Below are 24302 nucleotides of genomic sequence, written 5' to 3' on the forward strand. Positions count from 1 at the left end.
ATAAAATGCAGACTTGAAAAGAAAATAATGCATTAAAAGATGGAATTGCGGGGTGCCTGGGTGGCTCAGTGGGTTAAAGCCTCTGCCTTGGGCTCAGGTCATGATCCCAGGGTCCTGGGATCGAGGCCCACATCAGGCTGTCTGCTCAGCAGGGATCCTGCTTCCCACCCCCCCCATCCCCACACCCCACCTACTTGTGATCTCTGTCAAATAAATAAATAAAATCTTTTTTAAAGAAGATGGAATTGAAAGCTGGTAGAAAATATAAAGCATTACCTTGGTCAGATTTTCTTCCTTTCTGGGGGATACAGAGGAGGGGTAGGTGGGGGCGGTTGAGTTATATTCAGGGTGATGATGAGACTGAATATTTTGTACATCCCCTGACAGAGAAACCCTTGTACTTTCCTGAACCAGTGCCACTAGGGCCTCTACTCAAACTCCTGAAAAGTAGAAACATTGATACAGAGACTAACAAAATAAAGTAGAGAAAATCCCTGATTTTCAAGTACTTCAAATTTTACTTTCCTGGAAGCTATGTATCCATGTATTAATAGTCTCTATGTAGCATGATAGAGGGTGACTTTCTTTTTCTTTTTTAAATTTGCATTTTCTAATTTTTCAATAATGAATATATGATACCTATGAAAATAAAAAGGGGGAGAGAATGCTAAATATAAAAATGAAAATAATTTGAATGTATTCCCCTATTTTCTTCATTTCATTTTCTTTTTTTTTTTAATTTTTTATTTCTTATTTTTTTAAAAACATATAATGTCTTTTTATCCCCAGGGGTACAGGTCTGTGAATTGCCAGATTTACACACTTCACAGCACTCACCATATCACATACCCTCCCCAATGTCCATAACCCCACTCCCCCTCTCCCAACCCCACCTCCCCCCAGCAACCCCCAGTTTGTTTTGTGAGATTAAGAGTCACTTATGGTTTGTCTCCCTCCCACTCCCATCTTGTTTCATTTATTTTTCTCCTATCCCCTATCCCCCCATGTTGCATCTCCACATCCTCATATCAGAGAGATCATATGATAGTTGTCTTTCTCCGATTGACTTATTTCACTGAGCATGATACCTCTAGTTCCATCCACGTTGTCGCAAATGGCAAGATTTCATTTCTTTTGATGGCTGCATAGTATTCCATTGTGTATATATACCACCTCTTCTTTATCCATTCATCTGTTGATGGACATCTAGGTTCTTTCCATAGTTTGGCTATTGTAGACATTGCTGCTATAAACATTTGGGTGCACGTGCCCCTTCGGATCACTACGTTTGTATCTTTAGGGTAGATACCCAGTAGTGCAATTGCTGGGTCATAGGGTAGTTCTATTTTCAACATTTTGAGGAACCTCCATGCTGTTTTCCAGAGTGGTTGCACCAGCTTGCATTCCCACCAACAGTGTAGGAGGGTTCCCCTTTCTCTGCATCCTCGCCAGCATCTCTCATTTCCTGACTTGTTAATTTTAGCCATTCTGACTGGTGTGAGGTGATACCTCATTGTGGTTTTGATTTGTATTTCCCTGATGCCGAGTGATGTGGAGCACTTTTCCATGTGTCTGTTGGCCATCTGGATGTCTTCTTTGCAGAAATGTCTGTTCGTGTCCTCAACGTGAGAAAGGAATCCATCAAAATCTTTGAGGAGAACATAGGCAGCAACCTCTTTGACCTCAGCCACAGCAACATCTTCCTAGGAACATCGCCAAAGGCAAGGGAAGCAAGGGCAAAAATGAACTATTGGGACTTCATCAAGATCAAAAGCTTTTGCACAGCAAAGGAAACAGTTAACAAAACCAAAAGACAACTGACAGAATGGGAAAAGATATTTGCAAACGACATATCAGATAAAGGGCTAGTATCCAAAATCTATAAGGAACTTAGCAAACTCAACACCCAAAGAACAAACAATCCAATCAAGAAATGGGCAGAGGTCTTCATATCATTTTCTTACTCTTGTTGTCATCCTTTTGATATCCCTCCTGCAAGACAATCTATACACCGGCTGAACCACAAGTCAAGATTTCAAGCTTTGTGCTACATACTAGGTTGGTTATTCTCAATTCTAAAATACAAGAAGAAGTTCAGGTTATTTTTTCTCACACTAAAAGATTCTACTAACAGGAAAAATATCTACATAGGTATAGATATAGATATTTATAGATAGATAGATATTTTCTCAGTTATCTATTTATAGATATATTTTTTTAAAAAGCAGGATGTAAATTATATGGACACCAACCCTGTGTTTATAAGAAAAGTTATGAAAAAGAAATATACCAATGTGTAAATAAGTTAATTTTTAACATAGTGTCTAAAAAACACTCCAAGTTGGCCAGTTTGTAGGTAGTCAATTAATGTTAGTTGAATTTTGATTTGTAATCTCACTTTTAAGGAATCTCCCATAAAGACATCATCCAAAGGAGAGGCAATTTATATAAAAATGTATTCAGCTTATCCCTAAATGCATGAAAACTTGGATGTGAGCTAAATATTTTAAAAATAGGAATATGGTAAGTAAACACATTTGGAAGCAACCTAGTTGGTGTTTAGTCTCTGGATGGTAACAGATTTCCTCTTTATAAATTGTACAAAAGTTTTCCGTTTTCTAAGACAATGTCTGATAACAGCCACAAAAAAATGACACATGGACATGCACATACCATGTTCATTGAAAAAAAGAAAAGAAAAATATGTAGACAATGAATGCAAACATGAACTGGGCTATATCCAGATTAAGCCTAATTAATAATTTATAAGAAATGAAAACAAAGTTTTAATATTAAGTGGATTCTGTATGTCCCTTGCAACCTGTAAAAGCATCTACATGGGTACTAATAATTTTTAAATCTATCAACAGAGGAACAATTATCAAAGCCATTCTAAATAAAGTGTACTGAGAGATTAGTGGGTCTGTCCTACTGTTGAGCAGTTCATAGCTAACTGTGTAAGTAAAGATACTTGAAAGAAATGAAAAATCTACTTTTGCTTTCCAGTCTTGGAGGCATTTTCAGAATTCCCAGAATTTCCTGTAACATGACTTAGATCTTCACAAAGCTGTGGAATAACCACTGGAATTCTCTTTACTAGATTTTAATGTTAAAAAAAAAAAAAAAGCCCACTGTAGGGGATTTCCTTATGAGATCTGGGCTACCACAGGGCCTCAGCAAATTGGTTCTGGATGTGGTGGTCTGTAGCAGAGACTTAGGTAATTTTTTTTTCTTAAATGCATCATACTCTGGATATGCTTATTCTGTAAATTCAGAAAATATGCTCTATGGCAATTTCCATCTGAAAACAAATAAAACACATTTCCATGCCTTGAGAGTAAAGCTGAGTTAACATTTTCTATTATGAGCCAAAAAAAAAGTTATAAATAAATTTTTGTTTGTAACCACTTTAAAGATTACCTCAAGTTAAAGTATTTTTTCTATAAATGTTTATAGTAACTTGTCAGCAAAATGCATTAATTTTAAAAAACTCAATCATTAACATCTCTGCATTTTTCTCTAATTCTCATAAGAAATCTTTTATACATTTTATAACACTAATCAGTGAATGCATTTGATTTTGTGTCCTGCTTTTTCTATTTACTATTATGTCAAGTTTTATATTTCCATATATGAAGATTTTTCATGTTTGCTTTAAATCAATATTTTTAGCCATATGTAAGTATTGATTCTTCTTAAAAACTTAATGAATTGTGCATTTAATTGAAAATTCACCTTTTATATCTCAAAAATGCCAAGATAAGTCATTTATTTTTATCTATGAGAAGTATTTTTATAGAAAAGTCTACACAACCAGGAATATCTTCTCTCCCCAGGCCATCTCCTACTATGCTTCTTTGACTATAAATTCAGTCAATTCAGTAAAGATATTCACAAATCTTTCTCTGCAGCTCTGATCTCTTTTGGGGATTCCAATTTGGATCTCAAATGGCCTCTTTTACATGTTCATTTCTACATCTTGATATAAATTAATTTTCTTCTTTTTAAAGCTTTTATTTATTCATTTGACACAGAGAGAGTCAATGAGAGAGGGAACACAAGCAGGGGAATTGGAAGAGGGAGAAGCAAGTTTCCCGCCGAGTAGGGAACCAGATGCGGGGTTTGATCCTGAGCTGAAGGCAGATACTTAATGACTGAGCCACCCAGGTATACCATAAATTAATTTTCTTGATTAATAAATGCAATGGACTCTTAAGAAATGTCTATTTGCTTGTCAATATTTGTGTTTTATATGTAGCCAAAAGGAATTCTTGATTACATTCATACCAATACATTCTCATACCTGGAGGGGAGAAAAAGTCTTAGGGGAGATTTTCAGCAAAACATACATAAAAGTAATAACAGAAGAGGCAATCAGTATTTTCAAGAGAGAGGTTTGTTGTCTTGTGGGTATTCCCTTTGAAAAATGTCAACATTTGTCATTATCCTCCATGACAGAGGCAAGAATATAAGGTCTTGCTGTGATGACAGGAGTTGGCAGTAAGTGTAATGGAGCTTGGGATCTAAGGGAAGGAGAAGATAAAAAAGGAAGAGTAAAGAAAAGGGACTTCCAGGTTTTCCCTTCTTCTTACCAAATATGATCTAATTTCTTGACATGACATAACAGACTGTATCTTTCCTGTGATTTCTCTCCATCTTCTAGGACTAGTCAAGGGTACTAAAATAATACTGCATGCGTATTGGAGTCAGATAGACCTGGATTTGAAATCTATCAATGACATTTGCCTGCTGTGTGACCATGGACAAATAATTTCAGTTCTCTGGGCTTCCATTTCTTCATCCGCCAGTGGAGTTTATAGGAGCATCAAGTGAAATAATTAGCTGAGATGCAAACCTCAGTGTCTGACACACATCAAACATTCCATAAATAAATAACTGTTCTCTATTCTCTTCCTTTAGACAACTAAGCAACCTAAGAGGAAAATACCTCTTATACAATATACATCTTATACAAATGAAGTATTAGGATAATGCCAAGAGAGCATCCAGTGTAGGTAAGAGCAGGAGGACAGAGAGGCATAAGAAGGATGTCCTGCTATGAGAAAAATGACTTGAGAGATTATCAACTGTGTTTGAAAATATGGAGAGGAGACTTCTTAGTTCTGTCAGAAAATTTAGGGAAAATTAAGACAAGTATGGGTGATTTTATTAAGAGAATTTTTATGGCTTAGCTGAAAATAATATCTTATAACCTTAACAATGAAAACACTGGATAATAATTTAACCACAAATGGTGATGTAACTACTTTGAAAAGATGAAGAAAAAGGAAATATGTACTTTTGTCGGGATTAGAGATCTGAGAGTCTTCCATCACAGGAATTTGGCAGGCAATATTTGAAAAGGAAAAACAAAAAACAAAAAACAAAAGGTCAAGCAATAGCTCTTACCATGTAATTTAGAAGTATAGAGGTAAATGCCAGAAAACATGGCTAAAAAACTTGGAAATGCTTCCTTATGCAGAAGGAAATTAGGAATGGAGTCTGGCAGGACAGACAACCGTTTTAAAATACTTGTAGTATTACTTGACTTTTCAAACTAGTACTTGAATTACTTTCATTCCAAAAAAAGATAGGAAAGAAAGAAATTTGAGAAAATTTGAAAAAGGAGAGAAAGAGAGTTGCGGTGCCTATCCTCTCTTCTCCCTAACAAATGATAAGGTATTTTAAAAAAATCAGCTGTATGTTTTTGTCCTAAGCATAAATGGCAATATTACAAGTTTTTGAAAAATTGAAATTCAGAAAGAAAGGGAGTAAATGGTAGGGAAAGTTTAAGAGTGTTCCCAGAAGCTAGGGATCAAAAAAATTTAATGTGATTTGATTATTTTAAAGTGAAGAGAGGTTGCGTGGTGGTGTGGTTTAAAGACCACTCATATGACGGGATTTTAAAGTAACCCCAGCACAGTGATATAAGAAGCTGTCACATGATGTGATGAACACTGGGTGTTATATGCTACTAATGAATCATTGCACACTGCATCAAAAACTAATGATGTACTATATGTTGGCTAATTGAATTTAAATAAAAACAACAACAACAACAACAACAACCAGGCAAGTTTAGAAAGTTGGGGCTGACATCTTCTAATCCAGTTCTTACTAAAAGCACTATTCTATCTTCTAAATTCACAACTCAATGGTGTTTGAGGACTTTTTCAGTTTTTCCTTCTAGAACATCCGCTTCTTCGAGTTCAGGTACCAGATTTTCCACACATATGCATTTCACACAAAACTTGACACAGTATTGGGCACATAGACTGTAGTAAGAGAACATTCAGGAAAATCAGTGTTACACTAATTCCTTGTATAATTCTGTAAAATTTGTTTATACATTCCCTGTAAAATTTATTCAATCTGTTTTCACATTAGCATTTTCATTAGAAAAATCAAGTGTATTAATTACCTCACCTTCTTAGCTCATTTCTCTTCTTTAAAAAATTTTTTATATTGTTTATTTGCTATATCAGACATGTATTTACAATACTTTTATGTAGTCATTCTCTTTAAAAATTATTCTTTTGATTATTTGACAAATATTTGTTGAGGAATTTTATTGTGTCAGGTCCTATGACAGAGGCTTAGAGCAGTGAAAAAAGAGATTGCTATCTAGGAAAAGAAAGATTTCAAATAAAAAGTCATACAACTAATATGTAAGAATGAATCGTGCTTAAAGAGTTTTAAAGTGAGAATTAAAAGGGACATTCTCTTACGTATCCTTGGGTTCAGAATTCTGGATCCAATTTTTCTAGCTTAGAAAATTCAATTTCAAAAAAGTGGGTATACAGATTGGCTTTCTTTAATAAAAGCATAATGGTATGCTGGGAGGTAACAGACACCTATTATCCACATAGCTTTTTAATCTCTTCTGTATTAATTCTTCTATTTATAGCCACTCAATTTATAAAATGCAGCTGCCTGTAGTATTTCTCCTAGTTGTAAACAACACAACAAAGTCTTAGCTTAATTAAAATGCTATAAATAGGGGGAAGAATCCCAATTCCTTTCCCTTTTCTTCTGCTGTCAATAGGATTAGAATATTTCTCCATCCAACTTTGCCTTCAGATGCCTATCACAGGCATTCTCAGAGCCAGCAGCTAATGAGAGGTATCAGCAAGTCAGGGGGGCAGAGAAAGAGGCTTATTTTCCAATTATGAACATACTGATTCATTAACACTGACTCAAGCATTCGTTTTAGATTCAGGTTGTCATGGACTTGCATTTAACAATAGTGGCATGTGGATCTATGCCATTTTTCATCAATGTAGTATGGGGATGCCATTTAAGAAATAGAAAAGGAGCTGAAAAGGAGTAAAATATGCATGGCCAAGGCCAAAACCATATAAACTTCTTGAAGAATCATAATTATTTTTACTCATCATTGGCAAATCTCAAAATACATTATAATATTGGCTTATTCTACAAACTTTAAACTAGACTCTGAGAAATTCAAAGTAAAGAAGTCATTATCTGGTCTAATATTACAGCTTAACTAAAGACATGGGAAACTTAATGGCAGTATTAGTTAAAGCATCAAATTACAGGTAAAGTTAAAGTAAAATTATATTATTACTCTTACTGTTTTTAACTCTACTATTCCTCAAAACCTATAAACTACTCAATATTTTCCTAAAACTATACCTCCTTAGAAATATACCTTTATAGTCAATTTTTAGTAAAAAGGATCATATTATCTTAATTAACTGTTCATCATTGTTCAAGTAACCGTCTCAGACACATTCTTTTGCCTAACCTAAGTGTGCTTTGGACTTAGGAGAATAATTTGTCCTACTATTTGTCATACATCAGTAACTAGGATACCACATTCAGAAATTTTGTCCATTTCCAGGCATTAATTGTTTTATTATTTTTTCCATGTTTTTCTTTAAATTGACAAATTTTATTTTAAGTAACTTAAGTAATAATATGATTAAAATCAAAGGATTGGTGTGATAGCTGTATGTTTTCCAAATAAACATTGAAATAAAGCCCAGAGTCTACAGTCTATAATCGTTATCAGCTGGAGTGTTAATTTGAGGCAAGCTACAACTCTCATTCCTTTTAAAGCTACTGAAAACCAAGATTTTTTAGTTGTTCTTGCAGATCAACTTAGCCTATCCTGAGTGACAAGGAACATACCTCTTACATTAATAGTTGTGTACTACCCTTCAAGTTCTTCACTGAAATTCATTTCAAATCTTTTAGCTGACTCCAAAACTGTAAATGCACAGTGAGAATCCAAGAAGCCTAGCAAAGAGCAGCAGCTAGGAGGCAAAGGCTTCAGTAGCTGCAAAGACCTGGGAGAAAGAGTTTGAAATTCAAATTCTGCCAAGTAAGAAGAGTTTGAGAAACATCTTAGACTTTTCACTAAGACCTCAGGAATGCCACACTTTATGAATAAGCTTAGGACTAAGGGCTCCAATCTAGAGTTAAATGTAGAATGGAAATAAATCCACTATAACAAGACCTAAAACAAGATTCCATTTAACATTAATAGAATACAGACTTGTGGTTATCAGAAACAGGGGGTGGGTGGAGTGAACAAGTGGAAGAAAATTGGATGGTCAAAGGTATAAATTTCTAATTATAATGTAAATAAGTACTAGGGATTTAATGTATAACATGATGACAACAGGTAACATTGCTATGTGATGTATAGGAAAGGTGTCAAGAGGATAAATCCTAAAAGTTCTCACCACAAAGAGAAGTGTTTTCTTTTCTTCTTTCTTTTTTGAATATTGTATCTATATGAGATGATGGAAGTCAGCTGAACCTATTGTGATAATCATTTCACAATTTATGTAAGCCAAACTATCATGGTATACATCTTAAACTTATATAGTATATCAATGATTTCCCAATAAAACTGGAAAAATAAGACTGATGTGCCAATAGCTTAGTTGTCTGTTAGTACAAACTCAACATTCTTTAGGGGAAGGATGTGGCTCAGTGGGTTAAAGCCTCTGCCTTCGGCTCAGATCATGATCCTGGGGTCCTGGGATCGAGCCCCGCATTGGGCTCTCTGCTCAGCAGGGAGCCTGCTTCCTCCTCTCTCTCTGCCTGCCTCTCTGCCTACTTGTGATTTCTGTCAAATAAATAAAATATAAAAAAAATACATTATCTCTATAACATAGATCCACAATACCCATTATAAAATACTACTAAACAGGGGCGCCTGGGTGGCTCAGTGGGTTAAAGCCTCTGCCTTCGGCTCAGGTCATGATCCCAGTGTCCTGGGATCGAGCCCCGCATCGGGCTCCCTGCACCTCAGGGAGCCTGCTTCCTCCTCTCTCTCTCTGCCTGCCTCTCTGCCTGCTTGTGCTCTCTGTCTCTCAAATAAATAAATAAAATCTTTAAAATAAAAAAAAAAATACTACTAAACATTTGGATAATCAGTCAAAGAGAAAACATTGTCAAGAAAAGCAAGCCTAGGGGTGCCTGGGTGGCTCAGTGGGTTGAGCCGCTGCCTTCGACTCGGGTCGTGGTCTCAGGGTCCTGGGATCGAGTCCCGCGTCGGGCTCTCTGCTTAGCAGGAGCCTGCTTCCTCCTCTCTCTCTCTGCCTGCCTCTCTGCCTACTTGTGATCTCTCTGTCAAATAAATAAATAAAATCTTTAAAAAAAAAAAAAAGAAAAGCAAGCCTACAGATGGCCCTTATGTTAGCATTGAGACAGGACTTTTAAAACACCTCTTACAAATATGTTAAAGGACTACAAATAAGAGATGAGCAAAATGGGTAAACATGGAATCCCAAAAGAGAAACGGGAACTCTAAAATAATCAACTTGAGATTCAAGAGCTGAAACACACAATATCAAAAAAGAAAAATGTACTGGGTAGATTTTAAAAGATTAGACATTGTAGAAAAAAAGAACAGTCAGTTTCAACACTCAGTACCTCAGAATGTGGCCTTTTTTAGAAATAGGATCGTTGAAGATGTAATTAGGTAATGTGGTGAATCACAATATGGACTCCTAGTCCAAAACAACTAATGTTCTTATAAGAAGATGGCAATTGAAGACAGAGGTACAAAGAGAAAGTCATGCAAAGATGGGGGCAGAGATTAGAGTGATAGAAGCCAAGGAACATCTGGGGTTATCAGTAGCTGTAAAAGAAAAAAGGATCCTCTCCTGAAGCCTTTAGAGGGATCATAGCCTTCCTAATATCATGATTTTGAACTTCTAGCCTCCAAAACTGTGAGACAACAGAATTCAGTTGTTTTAAGCCACCCATTCTGTGATACTTTGTTGTGTCCACCCTAGGAAACTTCCATATATTCTATATATTTCTCATTAAGTTAAACATATACTCACTATACAACTCAGTAATTCTGTTCTTAAGTATATATCCAAGGGAAATGAGACTGTGTGTCCGCAAGAAAACTTGTACATGAATGTTCATAGCAACTTTAGTTATAGTAATCACAAACCAACATAAACAAATGTCCATCAATAGGAGATTGGATACACAATATGGTATATTCCTGATATTGAACTCTACTCAGAAATAAAAATGAACTCATAAATGCAACAATATGGATGAGTCTCAAAAACATTATGCTGAGTAAAAGAGGCCAGACACGGTATTGAATATATTGTTTAATTCTATTTATCTGAAAATCAGAAAAAGCAAAACTAAGTTATAATGGTAGAAATCAGAACAATGTTTTTTTCTGTAAGTTTACATCTAAAGGGTCATGAAGAATGTTCTGATGAATAGAAATACTCTGTATCATGATTGGGGTTGCTGATTATGCGATGTATACATTTATTAAAACTTACTCTCTTTTCCACCTGCTTCCCCCTCACCCCAAGCGCCACTCTGGCAGCAGGGTGCTCACTCAGAGCTCATGAGTCCTGCTAAGCTAGGGCCTCCATTGTCTCTCTCCAGCTACCATCATGATCATCTACCTGGACACCATTAACAGTGATGAGATGTTCTCCAAGATATGGGATGGCCCATGGGTTATGCACAGAGTTGGGGAAGATGGCAGTAAGAGAGAGGGTAACATTGATGACTCACTTATTGGTGGAAATGCCTCCACCAAAGGTCCCAAGGGTGAAGGGACTGAAAGCATAGTTATCACTGGTGTTGATATTGTCATGAACCATCACTTACAGGAAACTGGCTTCATAGAAGAAGCCTACAAGAAGTACATCAAAGATGACATGAAATCAATCAAAGGTAAACTTGAAGCACTGAGGCCAGAAAGAAGAAAACCTTTTATGACAGAGGCTACAGAAAAAATCAAGCATATCTTTGCTAATTTCAAAAACTACGAGTTCTTTATTGGTGAAAACATGAATTCAGATGGGATGGTTGCTCTGCTGGACTACCATGAGGATGGTGGGACCCCATATATGATTTCCTTTAAGGGTGGTTTAGAAATGGAAAAATGTTCATGAATTTGGCTATGACTTTGGATGTATCACTGGTTGTCATAACTGGCCACTGCTCTTCATCCATGCAATACCTGAACTAAAACAAATGGGACTCATGTCATCTTGAGCTCTTTATTTATTTTGACCTTGATTTATTTGGAGTAGAGCAACTGTTTTTAAGAAGAAAAAATCAGGTCATATAGGCTGTCTAAAAGTAAAACGCATTTCAACTCATTTGAGAGGATGTTCTTCATTTAAGAGGTATTTAAATCCATCCTGTGTTGAGTCCTGGAGAAACAACCTTGCTTGTAGACTATTGTGAGAAAGCAGAAGACTGTGGATAACTTCCACAGTGAAGACTGTGGAACTGGGACTGGAACCTAAAAAACAAGAGCCAAAAATCTTAATTCTGAGTTTAGGTGAAAGGAAAGGTCATGCTCATAGCTGTGCCAACATTTGAAGTAGATTCCTTACACCTTTCCCCACCGACAAACGGAAGCAGTTAACTCTGGAAGAGATTACCAAAAGTATAAAAAGAGATTAACACAGTTGGAAGCAAACACAATAACAAAACAACTTACCTAACTGTATACTTAAGATCTTTATATTTATTGAACATAAATTATATAAGAGTAAGTTTTAAAAGCAACAGTGACAACAAAAATAAAAACAAAAACAAAAACCTCTTAATAGTAACACAAAGAGCAAAGTTTGACTTCCACCCGTGGGTAGAATGGAGAAATACAGGATAGGTCAAGCCTTCTGTCAAGGACAACTAGGAAAACCAGCTAAGCTACAATAGCCATCTATGTCAAGGCTCAGAAAACTGTAGAAACCATGAAGACTAGATGGATTAAGAGTCCAAAGACAGAAAACCATGAGATCTGAGCTGAGGGTCTGCAGATATTTTCTGTTTAGGAGTTTTTGCCAAGTTTTTGGCAAGCAAGAGGGTGACAAACCAGACTTTGCCCAATGAGAAATGACTGCTAAGTTCAGAAAAACAGACATTTTGGGGGTTTCACATGGCTAGAGAGACCAAATTGTAGACTTGATGAGTCTCAAGCCCATTGCCAATTTTTTCTTCCAGATTAGCCAGATCCCATGAGGCTAGAGTCTAAAGAGTGGAAGTGAAAAAACCTTTCATATTTACTTAGGAAACCCTACAGTCTGGTCTTCAGTTTACCTTTCTGACTTTATTTCTCAATGTACCAGAACCCACAGATGCTAACGAGAAGGAACACCTCACCTTTCCTTCCTTTTTCCCTTTCCTTCTTCCCTGTCCTTTCCTTTACTTTCCTGCCTTTTTTTGCTTTGTTAATGACAGTTTCTATGCTTGCATGGCCTTTTCCATGACATGTCTTCAAATACAAAAATCGATCTTTTCTTCAAAACCAATTCAAATACTTTTTGTGTGACTTTGGGAAAATTTCTTCCTTATTCTGAACCTCAGTGTTTTCTAACAAATGAAGATAAAATACAGCTGCAAGATTGTGGTGAAAATCAAAGCAACAATATAAATGAAATTATCATAATGAGTACCTAGCACACTAAAGTTCTTCAAAAAAATTATTCTTCACAAAGTCTATGTAGAATAAATTACATTTTCATATACCAAAAAAGGAAAAAATTGAAGTTAAAGGGCGCCTGGGTGGCTCAGTGGATTAAGCCGCTGCCTTCGGCTCAGGTCATGATCTCAGGGTCCTGGGATCGAGCCCCGCATCGGGCTCTCTGCTCCGCAGAGAGCCTGCTTCTCTCTCTCTCTCTCTGCCTACCTCTCTACTTGTGATCTCTCTCTCTGTCAAATGAATAAATAAAATCTTTAAAAAAAAATTAAAGTTAAAAAAGCAATACCCTTACAGTAGAATAAAAACACAACATATGTAAGCGTATATATAGCAAAATTTGTGCAAGAGCCCTATACTGAAAGCTAGAAAACATTACTCAAAGTAAATTAAGAACTAAATAAAGTGATACACCATGGTTATGATTTAGAAAACTAAACTTTTTAAAGATATAAATTTCCCCAAAAGTTTATATATAAATTCAAAACAGTTTCAATCAAAATTCTAGCCATTTTTTTGGGTCAGGAATTATGAACTGATTTTACTTATTTTTTGTTTTAATTTCAGCTTTATTGAGGTGTAGTTGACATAAAATTATAAAGACGATTTAAATTTCTGATTTTTTTTTTTATATTTTCTGATAGTATTTTAGAGAGAGAGAGTGAGAGAGCATGAGCATGGTGAGGGGCAGAGGGAGAAGGAGACTCCCCGCTGATCAGGGAGCCTGACACAGGGCTCAGTCCCAGGATTCTGGGATTATGACGGGAGCCAAAGGTAGATGTTTAATTGACTGAGCCACCCAGGCACCCAATGATTTAAATTTCATAGGAAAATACAAAGAATTCAGAATTTTTTTTCTTAAGATTTCATTTATTTATTTGAGAGAGCAAGAGCCAGAGAGCCAGACCAGGGTGAGAAAGCATGAGCAGGGTAGAGGGCAGAGGGAGAAACAGACTCCCCGCTGAGCGGGGAGCCTGATGTGGGGCTCCATCCAGCGACTCCAGGATCATGACCTGAGCTGACGGCAAACACTTAACTGACTTAACCGACTAAACCACCCAGGCACCCCAAGAATTCAGAACTTCTAGGAATTCTTTTTTTTTTTTTAAGATTTTATTTATTTATATGATAGAGAGAGCATGCACAAACAGGGGAAGTGGCAGGCAGAGAGAAGCAGGCTCCCTGCTGAACAGAGAACCTGGGACCTGAGCAGAAGGCAGGCAGATGTTTCCCTGAATGAGCCACCCAGGCACACCCTAAGGAATTCTTTAAGAATAATTCCATTACTAGATATCATTATGTATTAGAACACTGTAGTAAATAATTAAAACAGTATGATATTGGTGCAAAGATAGATAAATGACCAGTAGAACAGGATAAAATCCAGAAACAGACCCATACCTATGTGGAATCAAGTTTCTAACAAATACAACACTATAAAGGAAAGGTAATTAATTCCATAAATAGTGTTGGTGAATTGGATATATCCATGAGAAAATTTTTTTACTTGAATCCATACCCAACATTATACATTGGACTATGTTAAAATTAATTAACTCCTGTTCTTCAAAATATCTTCAGACAGTAAGAAGGCAACCCAGATGGAAGGAAGATAGTCTCAATACCTACATGTGACAAAGACTTCATATCATACGCAATGAACTCCTACAAAGTAATAAGAAAAGGAGAGATAATCCATTTATGAAAAAGGGCAAAAACTTGGTCGCCTCACAAAGAAAGGTGGAGAAATGGCCAATAAATTTTTAAAAATGTTTGCCTTTATTGGTCTTGCAGAGAAAGCAAGTTAAAAGCACCATGAGATACCCTTGTTCCCATCTGAATGAATAAAACGAAAAAAGAGGAAAATATCAGGGGAGGTGGGAAAGCAACAGAACTCACATACACTGAGGGTGGGAGTGGAAATCGATACAGCCGTTTTTGCAATATCTACTCAAGCTGAATGTGTGCACAGTCTATAAACCAGCAGTGTATATATATATATATATATATTCAGAAATAAAGGCCTATACTAGAACATACATAACAAGACTATTCAAATGCCAATCTGCAGAAGTATAGAAAAATAAAATGTGGTGTAGCCACACGAAGGGATTCTACACAGCAGTGACAATTTAAATATCTGTGAGGGGAAACCTGAGTGGCTCCATCATTAAGTGTCTGCCTTCGGCTCACGTCATGATCCCGGGGTCCTGGGATCGAGTCCCACATCAGGCTCCTTGCTCAGCGGGGAGCCTGCTTCTCCCTCTCCCTCTATCCCCTGGTCATGTTCACTCTTTCACTCTCTTTCTATCTCAAATAAATAAATAGAATCATTAAAAAAATCTATGACAACATGGGTGAATCTCATAAGCAGCATGTTAAGCAAAAAAAGACAGAAAAGAGTCATGGTGGGCTCATAGCGTATGATTCTGTTTATGTAAGATACAAAAGGTCAAAACTCATCTGCGCTCTTAGAAGTCAGCACTGTCGTTATCTGAGGGAGAAGGAGTACTGAGAGGGAGCCCAAAGGGGTTTTCTGGGGGGGTTATAGTTTGATCTGTGTGCTGGCTACATGGATGTGTTCAGTTTGTGAAAATTTGTCAAGCTGTATACTTACGATAAAGGCAATTGCTGTATGTGTATTGCATTTTAATAAAAAAATAAAAAAAAATCTTTCCCGTCCCTTCTCTTTCATTCCCTGCACAGATGAAATATTGGCAGGTCCCTTGGCTTTTCCAGTCATGCTTAGATAATAAATAGTCCCTTTGTTTATGCATTAAAAAAAATCCACTCTAGCCTAATAATCACATAACTTCAGCCTGGTCCAGGGTAACCATCACAACTTCAAATTCTTGTCCAATATAAAGCTTCTCATCCCAGTGGGGGCCTGACCTAGGCAGAGAAGCCCACAGAGGAGGCCGTGATGTTCCTGGTCGGTGTCTTCATCGGTTCCCAGCTACTTCTTCTGCTCACTGGCTGCTGGCTTGTCTAAGCCCTCAGATTCAGGCCAAGGCACAGGGGATTAGGGGAACGGCGCTGTTTTATATGGCCGGAGCAGCTGCAGTGTACCTTGCTCCCCGGGATTCTGGCTCTTCTGAAGTGCTTTTGTGGGTTTTCTGGAGAGTGTCCCATGGAGACCTCAGATGGCAGAGGCTCCCCGCCCCCGGCTGTGCCCAGTCCCACATACATGAGCTTGTCCTCTGGCAGCTGCTTTACGAGCTGTTCCCAGGCCTGGACTTCCAAACATACTGTACACAGACCCTCATCCTTGGGGTCCTTTCTCCTTGCTGGGGAGCCTTCTTGAGCATGATTCATTTTGAGAAGATTTCAGATCAGCTCCTTCTCATGGGATCTACATCTTTCCTTCCTGGAAAACACAGATGTTCGCCCCGCTGTTTGTGGAACTGCCGATTGCTACCAATACATTCCTCTCTCTGTACTCTGTTCAGGCTGGTCACTCACTTTGAGATGACTGGATTAGGTTAATTCCCAGGTCTTCATGTTCCCCAAACTTCCGAGGTGCCCTTAGAGCTCCCTCACTTGGCTTAAGGTGCAGGAAATTGACGCCTTTTCTTCTATCTGCATAGTCAGTGAGTGGGCAATGCATAGCGCACTGATTATTCTCTCCAAAGAAATCCCCTCTGACCTGGACTTTGGGACATCAGCACCTCTGTTCTCTCAAGGTAAGCCTCTTAGCATCTTCCTCTAATGCAGTGGAGACCCAGTCTGATACTTAAACCTGTTGGGTTGTTCTCAAAGTGAGACAGCGAAATCTTATTTTAACACCTTACATAATTCATCTCTTTCCTCTTCTCATCTATCATAGGTTTCCTCTATTGGCTTTTGCCACTTTCAATCCTGTGTTTTCGTTATTGATGTACATATCAAATTTCCCCTACTGAACTATAGATTTTTGGAGAATTGGGTTCAAATCTGATTTAACTTTGCATCTCCCACAAAAGCTAGGGGAGCCCTGGTACAGAGTTGGAGCTTAAGGCACATTGAGGGAAGGGACAGGTAAATAATTGAGCTGCCCCCTGCAGGACTGGACACTTTGACCCCCCAAGGGTTTCCCGATCCTGTAACCATTTTTAAAACACACTCATTCATCTCCTATTTACTCAACAGATATTTTTTGAGAATTTATTCTGTGTCAGGTACAGGATAAATGACTAGAAATAAAACAGACATAGCCTCTACCTTTTTGGAATTTAGAATTGAATCGATATGAGTTTGACATGACAGATGAGTAAGCTTTGCTAGGTGGACGGGAAGAAAAACAGCCAGTCCCTGCAAGGAAACAGCTGCCAAGGACTCCTGACTCAGAGGTGAGAATGTGTGGATACGTCCAGAGAGGGAATGTGGATGAGCCAAGCAGTATCAGAGAAGCCTGAAACAAGGGCAGCCCGGGCTTGCTCGAGGTTATCACGGGGGCGAAGTGGTGCATCGGGACAGGCACAGGTAGGCTTGGGCAAACAGCAGTTGTCTCTGAGAGCGACTCTGAAACCTGATTTACCTCAGCACGGGGTAGCCATCGTCCTTAAAAATATGATTTATTGCATCCTCGAAATCCTTTGTAAATGTATTCATCCTGGTTAATGAACATAAGCACTGAAGTATCTTTTTGTGATAGTATCTGTCTCTCAATCGATTAACAACCTTGTCTATTTTATATGATATTCAAAGGTTCTTCCTTCATGATGCCACTGAATAAGAGACTTGTCATCTCCCCTCAGTTTTCCCTACTGCAGATGTTCTCATTCTCTCGGTTTCTCTCTCTCTCTCTCACCCACATACTCACAGACACACACACACACACACACACACCCCAAGAAACTCATGCTATTAGGCTGCTCTATAAAGTCAGGTACTTGCTTACCTTTCATTAAACTGATTGACAAGGAATTTGAAAAGTGACCTTGGGGAAAGAATATGGGTTATCCCAACTGACCCTTTAACAAAATCATGCCAAGTTTGCCTGAGGGAACAAAGGAGTTCTTCAAAATTGGCTGAATTGGTCACATTTTCTCACTATGAGAATATCATGCACCATCATCTCAGCAGCAAAACTCCAAAGCCACATGAAGAACCAAGTGTGTGGTCTGGAATATTAACCATGCATTTTAATTTGAAGGCATTTTTGCCTGTAGGGCTTTGGGCACTTAAACAGAAAAAAGTAACTAAAAACAAAAGGAGATCAAATAAAATGACAGGTCAATCATAATATCTAGTCTACAAGCAAAGAGCTGCCATGACTCCTAATAACATGAGAACGAGCAAGATTTATGGAGTGTTGTGTAACAGGATAAAAGATATTAAAAATAGAAAAGAAACAAGTCTTCATAAGGCCATTGTTTATTGGGGCAAAATGACTCTAAGACACACACTGACTAATGCAGTATAACCTGCAAACCATGGGAATCTCAAAAGGATCCAAGCACTAATTTTGAGCCTTGGTACTCAAGGTGCACTCTGACAGCTGCATCTGTCTTTTATGTGGCAAGAGAATTCCTTCCAATATTTTGTGGTCCTGGCAAGCATCAGTAGTCAATGTTATGTCATGGCTGTGGTCTATGCCACAGGTGAAGGTCAAAGAAATGGCTAGAATAAACATCTATGGGGAAGTTGGAAAGTTGGAAAGGATGTGTAAGGACATAGAAGTAAGAGGTTGCTAGTAGCTAAGGTTGTTAGGTGGACAGGAACATACTATTTGGTGCAGATCTAAAAGTGGAAGTGGAGATCTAAAACACAGTGCAGGAGGCAAGTATTACAGCCAGAAAGAGAATGGGTTCTTGAAAATAACAAGGGCAACCAAAAAGCCAACGCACAGAGCTCAGTGGAGATAGCAAGTAATGAAGGTTGAAAGCCAAAGTGGGAGAGTGGAGACATGAGAAGATTCCAGGAACAGGGCAGGGTTGGAGCTGTCTTGAGAAACCAAATGAGGAAGCAGGGAGGTCTGTGCTTACTTAGAGTGGTCAGACAAAACACTTTGTGACAATGAACATCTCGTTCAGATGGCTGTGACAGAGATATTTCATCTGACGGATGAAAAAATCAATACCAGATGGCTCCAAAAGAGAGGCTTCTCACGGGACTGCTGTTTTTTTCTTCCTCAAGAGGAAGAAAGTTGAGCAATAAGGCAATGCCTATCCTCCAACAAAGATCGGCAAATCACTTTTGTGGAACACGTCTTATGAGAAACTCAAACACAAACATGGAACACATCTTGTAAAATGCTCAAACTATGCTGTGGTCAAATACATTAAAAAGTGCTTATAATCTTTGGATTTACAACGTGCATTAGTATATTAAAGGTTCTGAAAAGTCCTGCAGTAAAGAAGCCTATTTAACTTTGTTAACCATATCTAATGCAATGTTTCTATACTTGCTTGACTGTGGAACACTTTTACATAACACTTAATTTCCTAGAAGTTTCTTTTCTAGAACATTGGCTATAATCATCCTTGTACTCAATACAAAGACAAAACCCACCTTGATCCAACTATATGAAGATCACATAAAACACTTGCTTTCATAGTATAAATAAATTAATACCAGGTGTGGACACAAGACTATTCAGAGAAAGCCCTTGTTATTTATTTATTTTAAATATCTACTTCCGGGGCGCCTGGGTGGCTCAGTGGATTAAGCCGCTGCCTTCGGCTCAGGTCATGATCTCAGGGTCCTGGGATCGAGCCCCACATCGGGCTCTCTGCTCCGTGGGGAGCCTGCTTCCTCCTCTCTCTCTGCCTGCCTCTCTGCCTACTTGTGATCTCTCTCTGTCAAATAAATAAATAAAATCTTTAAAAAAAAAAAAAATAAATAAATAAATATCTACTTCCAAAAAGGATTTGAAATGGTATGTGTGTGCTGTAAGTTGTCACCTGGTCTGGTGAGTGATGACCAGGACAATTATTTAATTAAATTTACTTCTGTTTTTCTAGCAGGAATGACATGAGCAGTCCAGATAAACCAGTTGGTAGGTAAGAAGTACTTTGAGGATGAGCACATTATTTTGGAAGTCTGGTTATTAGATGTAGAGTAATGAAGCAACATGGTGGTTGCCTAAGCAAAGACAGATAGCATTTCTGAGTGCAAATGCATCAAACTCAGCACATAAAAATGGAGATCAGGGCACCTGGCTGGCTCAGTTGGGAGAGTATGTGACTCTTGAGACTACTGATCTTGGTCTCATGAGTTCAAGCCCTGCACTGGGCGTAGAGCTTATTTTAAAAAAGCGGAGATCCCACTTTTGGTGTCTGGCCAACTTTGTGTTGCAAACTAGTGCAGAGTTGTGATTATTGTGACAGAGCTGGGAATGGAACCAGTAGTTTTTAAAGCATTTTGGACTTCCCAGAGATGGACCAGGGCCAACTAGTGGATTAGGTCTAAAGATTAAGCTTTTGCACTGGGACAGAACAATGTTTGGTTACTTCCAACTCCCTTTCTGGAGCTTTGTACTTCCAATTATATTTAGCTAGAGGTGGATTTTTTTCAATGCTACTGAAGGCTATAAAGGATACACTCTATTAGCATAAAAATAAGGGAAGAGACAGATTGAAAGACACTGAAGACAGACAAGTTTTAACATATTTTGAAGTGGAGTTTCAGAAGAATAGCAAAGGAAATGCAGAAGACGGAATAGTTCAGAAGATAATAGCCAAAACTTTCCAGAAATTAAACACACACACACACACACACACACACACACACACACACACACACAACTAATCCTCAGATTTGGGAAGTCCAAAGTTTCAGCCAAAGATAAAGAGAAAGAAATTAGCGTTAAGATATAAATAATAGTGAAATTACGAAATATCAAAGGTAAAGACCTGAAAAGCAACTGGAATGTCAAGACTTTCCACAAAGATACTGCAAATAGCCTGATTGAGTTACTTTTCAACAACAATAATGAAAACCGGAAGACAATGGATGATATTTTTAAAGCCCTCAGTGAAAATAATTGTCAACCTACAAAGGAATATGTGGTGAAATAATCTTTCAAGAAGGGGAGGGAGAGATTAAGATATCCAGGCTAAAAGAAAACAAGATAACAGAATTTACCAATAGATTCTTAAGGATAATTCTCAAGGATGAGCTTCCGGTAGAAGTAAAACCAAATGGAAAGTCTCAGATGCAGAAAGAAATGACCAGCCAAGATTTCTGTAAATACGTAGGTAAATCTAAACAAATAGTGACCAAATAAAATAATACCTACTTTATCCAATTAAAAAAAACATATAAAACCAAATACTAGATTACAATGGTATATATTCTGGGAGAAGATTGATTACATCTGAAGCACTAGTATCTTTGTAGTGGGCAAGAAATAGAAAGATGTTAACATTAGACTTTTTAAAGTATCCATGCTAAAGTATTTGGGGGTAACTACTGTAAGAATATGGAAAAATATAACCTTTAAACTCATAGAAGGCAAATAAAAAAGAGAGAAAAGGGAGAGAAAAACTATCAAGAGTAAAAGACCTCAGTATAAGAGGTCTTTGGGTTAAAGAAAATAATAAAACCCATATCATTGCAAGGAATTCTTTCTCATCATTTCTTCCAGATTCCTCAGCTCTCTGCCTTTATCAGTAGCACCTGGCAGGGGAGAAGATAACTCAGAGCTAGGACACCAGAGGAGGCAGGGCTTTTGTGGAAAGGAGCAGTAATTAAAAGGACTGAAGAACTATAGAAATTCTAAGGGATGGGAGGAGAAAAAGGAGGCAGGGAGAAGGCTCTCTCTTGGCTGTGGTCTAAGAACACTGTGATCAAGTAGTTCAAAGACACGAGACAAAGAAGTTTCCTAATATTGATGCTGCATGAGAAAGTGTTGAGAGAGAAACTCAAGCTACTGAAAGAGTCAAGTCAATGCCCAAAACAGCTGTTATGAAAAGAAGCTCTAAGCACTGAGGGGAATCCAGCGCTACAAAGGAGGTGGCATGAGAGAGGCAGGCTTCTTTCTCCTGTTTCCATAAGAACACTTGTTTGCTGGAGGCAGCTAATTCTGTGTACAACCCCACACTAAGCACTATATCCCATGATCACCTGACATAGCCCTTGCTCTCCTGGGGTGAGAAAATTCAAGTACATGAAAGGTTGAACAAAAGGGGTGGTTACAGAACGGGAGGTGGAGATGGAAGAATTTGGGGAATGGGTCATTCGGTTGGCCGCGACTACGAGTGTGAGTGGGGGTGCAATTGATCGGCGGGAGCTTGCAAATCTCAACACTGATGTTAGCATCTCCATGGACTTTCTTTTTTAGTTCTGCTTTGTAAGATTCATGTCAAAGATTATAAAGATGCTTGAAGCACACAGACCTACACATACACTTTTTTTTTTTAAGATTTTATTTATTCATTTGAGAGAGAGAGAGCACAAGCAGGGGGAGAGACAGAGGGAGAGGGAGAAGCAGACCCTCTGCCGAGCAGGGAGCCCGATGCGGGACTCGATCCCAGGACCCTGGGATCACAACCACAGCTGAAGTCAGACGCCCAACAACCTGAGCCACCCAGGCATCCCCTACACATACACTCTTTAGACAGCATTTCTGGGGTTGTGGAATTCTTGCTTCTGCAATTACAATGCAGTGAACTTTTGTCTTTTCTTTTTTTTTTGTCTCCCCATGTCTGAACCTCCTTCCTATGCTTGGGAATTTCTCATGTTATGAGGTACAGCTCTTATTCCTTATAGATGTTGAAATAACAGACATTTTCTTCTCCGGTCTCCACTGTGGGATTGGTCCGATGAGCTAGGTTCTGCTCAACAGAGGACGGAACTGGAAGCCTGTGATGGGAAGTAGTGGGGTCTGCTTACGTTGTGTTTAGGTGGCAGAAGTGGCAGTGAGGACAGAGTGCAAGGGTGGAAACAGGGAAGTGGAGGCTCTGGGGGCAGTCGTGACGGGGGTGGAAGCTGCCATGCAGGAGTTGTGGCTTTCTAGAGGCCGCAGGGACAGTGGCTCTTGTGGCAGTCTTGTCCAGTGATGTTGGCAGTGCCAGCTGTGGCACGGGGGGCCAGGAGGGAGCAGCGGTTTTGCATTGTGATTTTGGTCATTGTAACTGGCACTGTAGCCTCCAAACCTGGTTCTCTGGCTCGCCCGAAGACACTGCAAACTCCTCAGTATACTTTTCTGCTTAAATTAGCCCAAGTTTCTGTTGCTTACACCTAACAATCCTGATGGATACGTGGAGTAAAGTCTTTGCTTAAAAAAAAATGTGGGGGACTCCTGGGCGGCTCAATCAGTTGGGTGTCAGCCTTCGGCTAGGGTCATGACCCCAGGGTGCTGGGATCAAGCCCCACATTGGGCTCCCTGCTCAGTGGGGAAACTGCTTCTCCCTCTCTTGCTCCCCCTACTTGTGCTTTCTCTTTCTCTCTCTCAAATAAATGAATAAAATCTTTTGAAAAATAAATAAATAAAAAAAAATGTTTAAATGTGGGTATAATTCCACAAGATACTGTTCTTACGAAACAACCCAATAATACCTCAGAGTTAATTTTTCATTCACTCAACAAATATTTATCAGGCTTCTATTTTATGTTAGACGTTGTGTCAGACCCTCTGGATGTGTGACCAACATAGATACTATCCTTCCACTGTGTGGCTTACAGCCTAGTAGAAAATACAGATATTACGTAAATAATAAAAATGTATCACCTGGAGCGCCTGGGTGGCTCAGTGGATTAAGCCGCTGCCTTCGGCTCAGGTCATGATCTCAGGGTCCTGGGATGGAGCCCCGCATCGGGCTCTCTGCTTCGCAGGGAGCCTGCTTCCTCCTCTCTCTGCCTGCCTCTCTGCCTACTTGTGATCTCTCTCTCTGTCAAATAAATAAATAAATAAATAAATCTTTTAAAAAAAAAAAGTATCACCTGATTTCTAGGAAATGCCATGTACGGTTATATGCGATGGGAAGCCTAACAAATAGGGAAGCTTAACCTGATTTTAGGTACCAGGAAAAGCTTAACATTAGACATGAATGATTTACAGGAGTTAACAAGGGAAAGAGACACAGAACGACAAGACAGCATTTCAAATGTAGGAACAACATTTTGAAGACCCAGAGGTGAGAGACACAGTGTGGATTTTGAAAATCTAAATGAAATTTTGTCTGGAGGAGAAATTTTGTCTAGAGGAAAGAAAGTGAAATATGGGGAGAATTGGTAAAAGGATCGGAGACATTAGTGAAAGACTGTGAATGGCTTTGTAAACCATGACAATTCTCTGGATTTCTGAGACCCTCAATCCATGGAGTCAGTTGCCACCATCTGTATTCATCTGCCCCAGAGAAAAGAGGACACAAAGGAACCCAAAGAAAAATTAGAGTTTCTAATTGAGTTTCTCAATTGAGTT

At 38.5% G+C, this 24302-nt stretch overlaps 1 protein-coding gene across 1 annotated transcript; it reads left to right on the forward strand.

Moving 5' to 3' along the window:
* The first annotated feature begins 10910 nt into the window (after window positions 1–10910).
* LOC123925495 (translationally-controlled tumor protein-like) lies at window positions 10911–11417 on the forward strand. Its single transcript, XM_045978720.1, has one exon. It carries the CDS (start codon window positions 10911–10913, stop codon window positions 11415–11417), a length of 507 nt encoding a protein of 168 aa, XP_045834676.1.
* The last annotated feature ends 12885 nt before the right edge of the window (window positions 11418–24302 follow it).

Source organism: Meles meles, chromosome 1 (genome assembly GCF_922984935.1).
Source record: "Meles meles chromosome 1, mMelMel3.1 paternal haplotype, whole genome shotgun sequence".
Taxonomy (NCBI): Eukaryota; Metazoa; Chordata; class Mammalia; order Carnivora; family Mustelidae; genus Meles; species Meles meles.

Excerpts from the sequence above, each read along its gene's own strand:
- LOC123925495 (XM_045978720.1), top strand. The coding sequence starts at position 10,911 with ATGATCATCTACCTGGACACCATTAACAGTGATGAGATGTTCTCCAAG.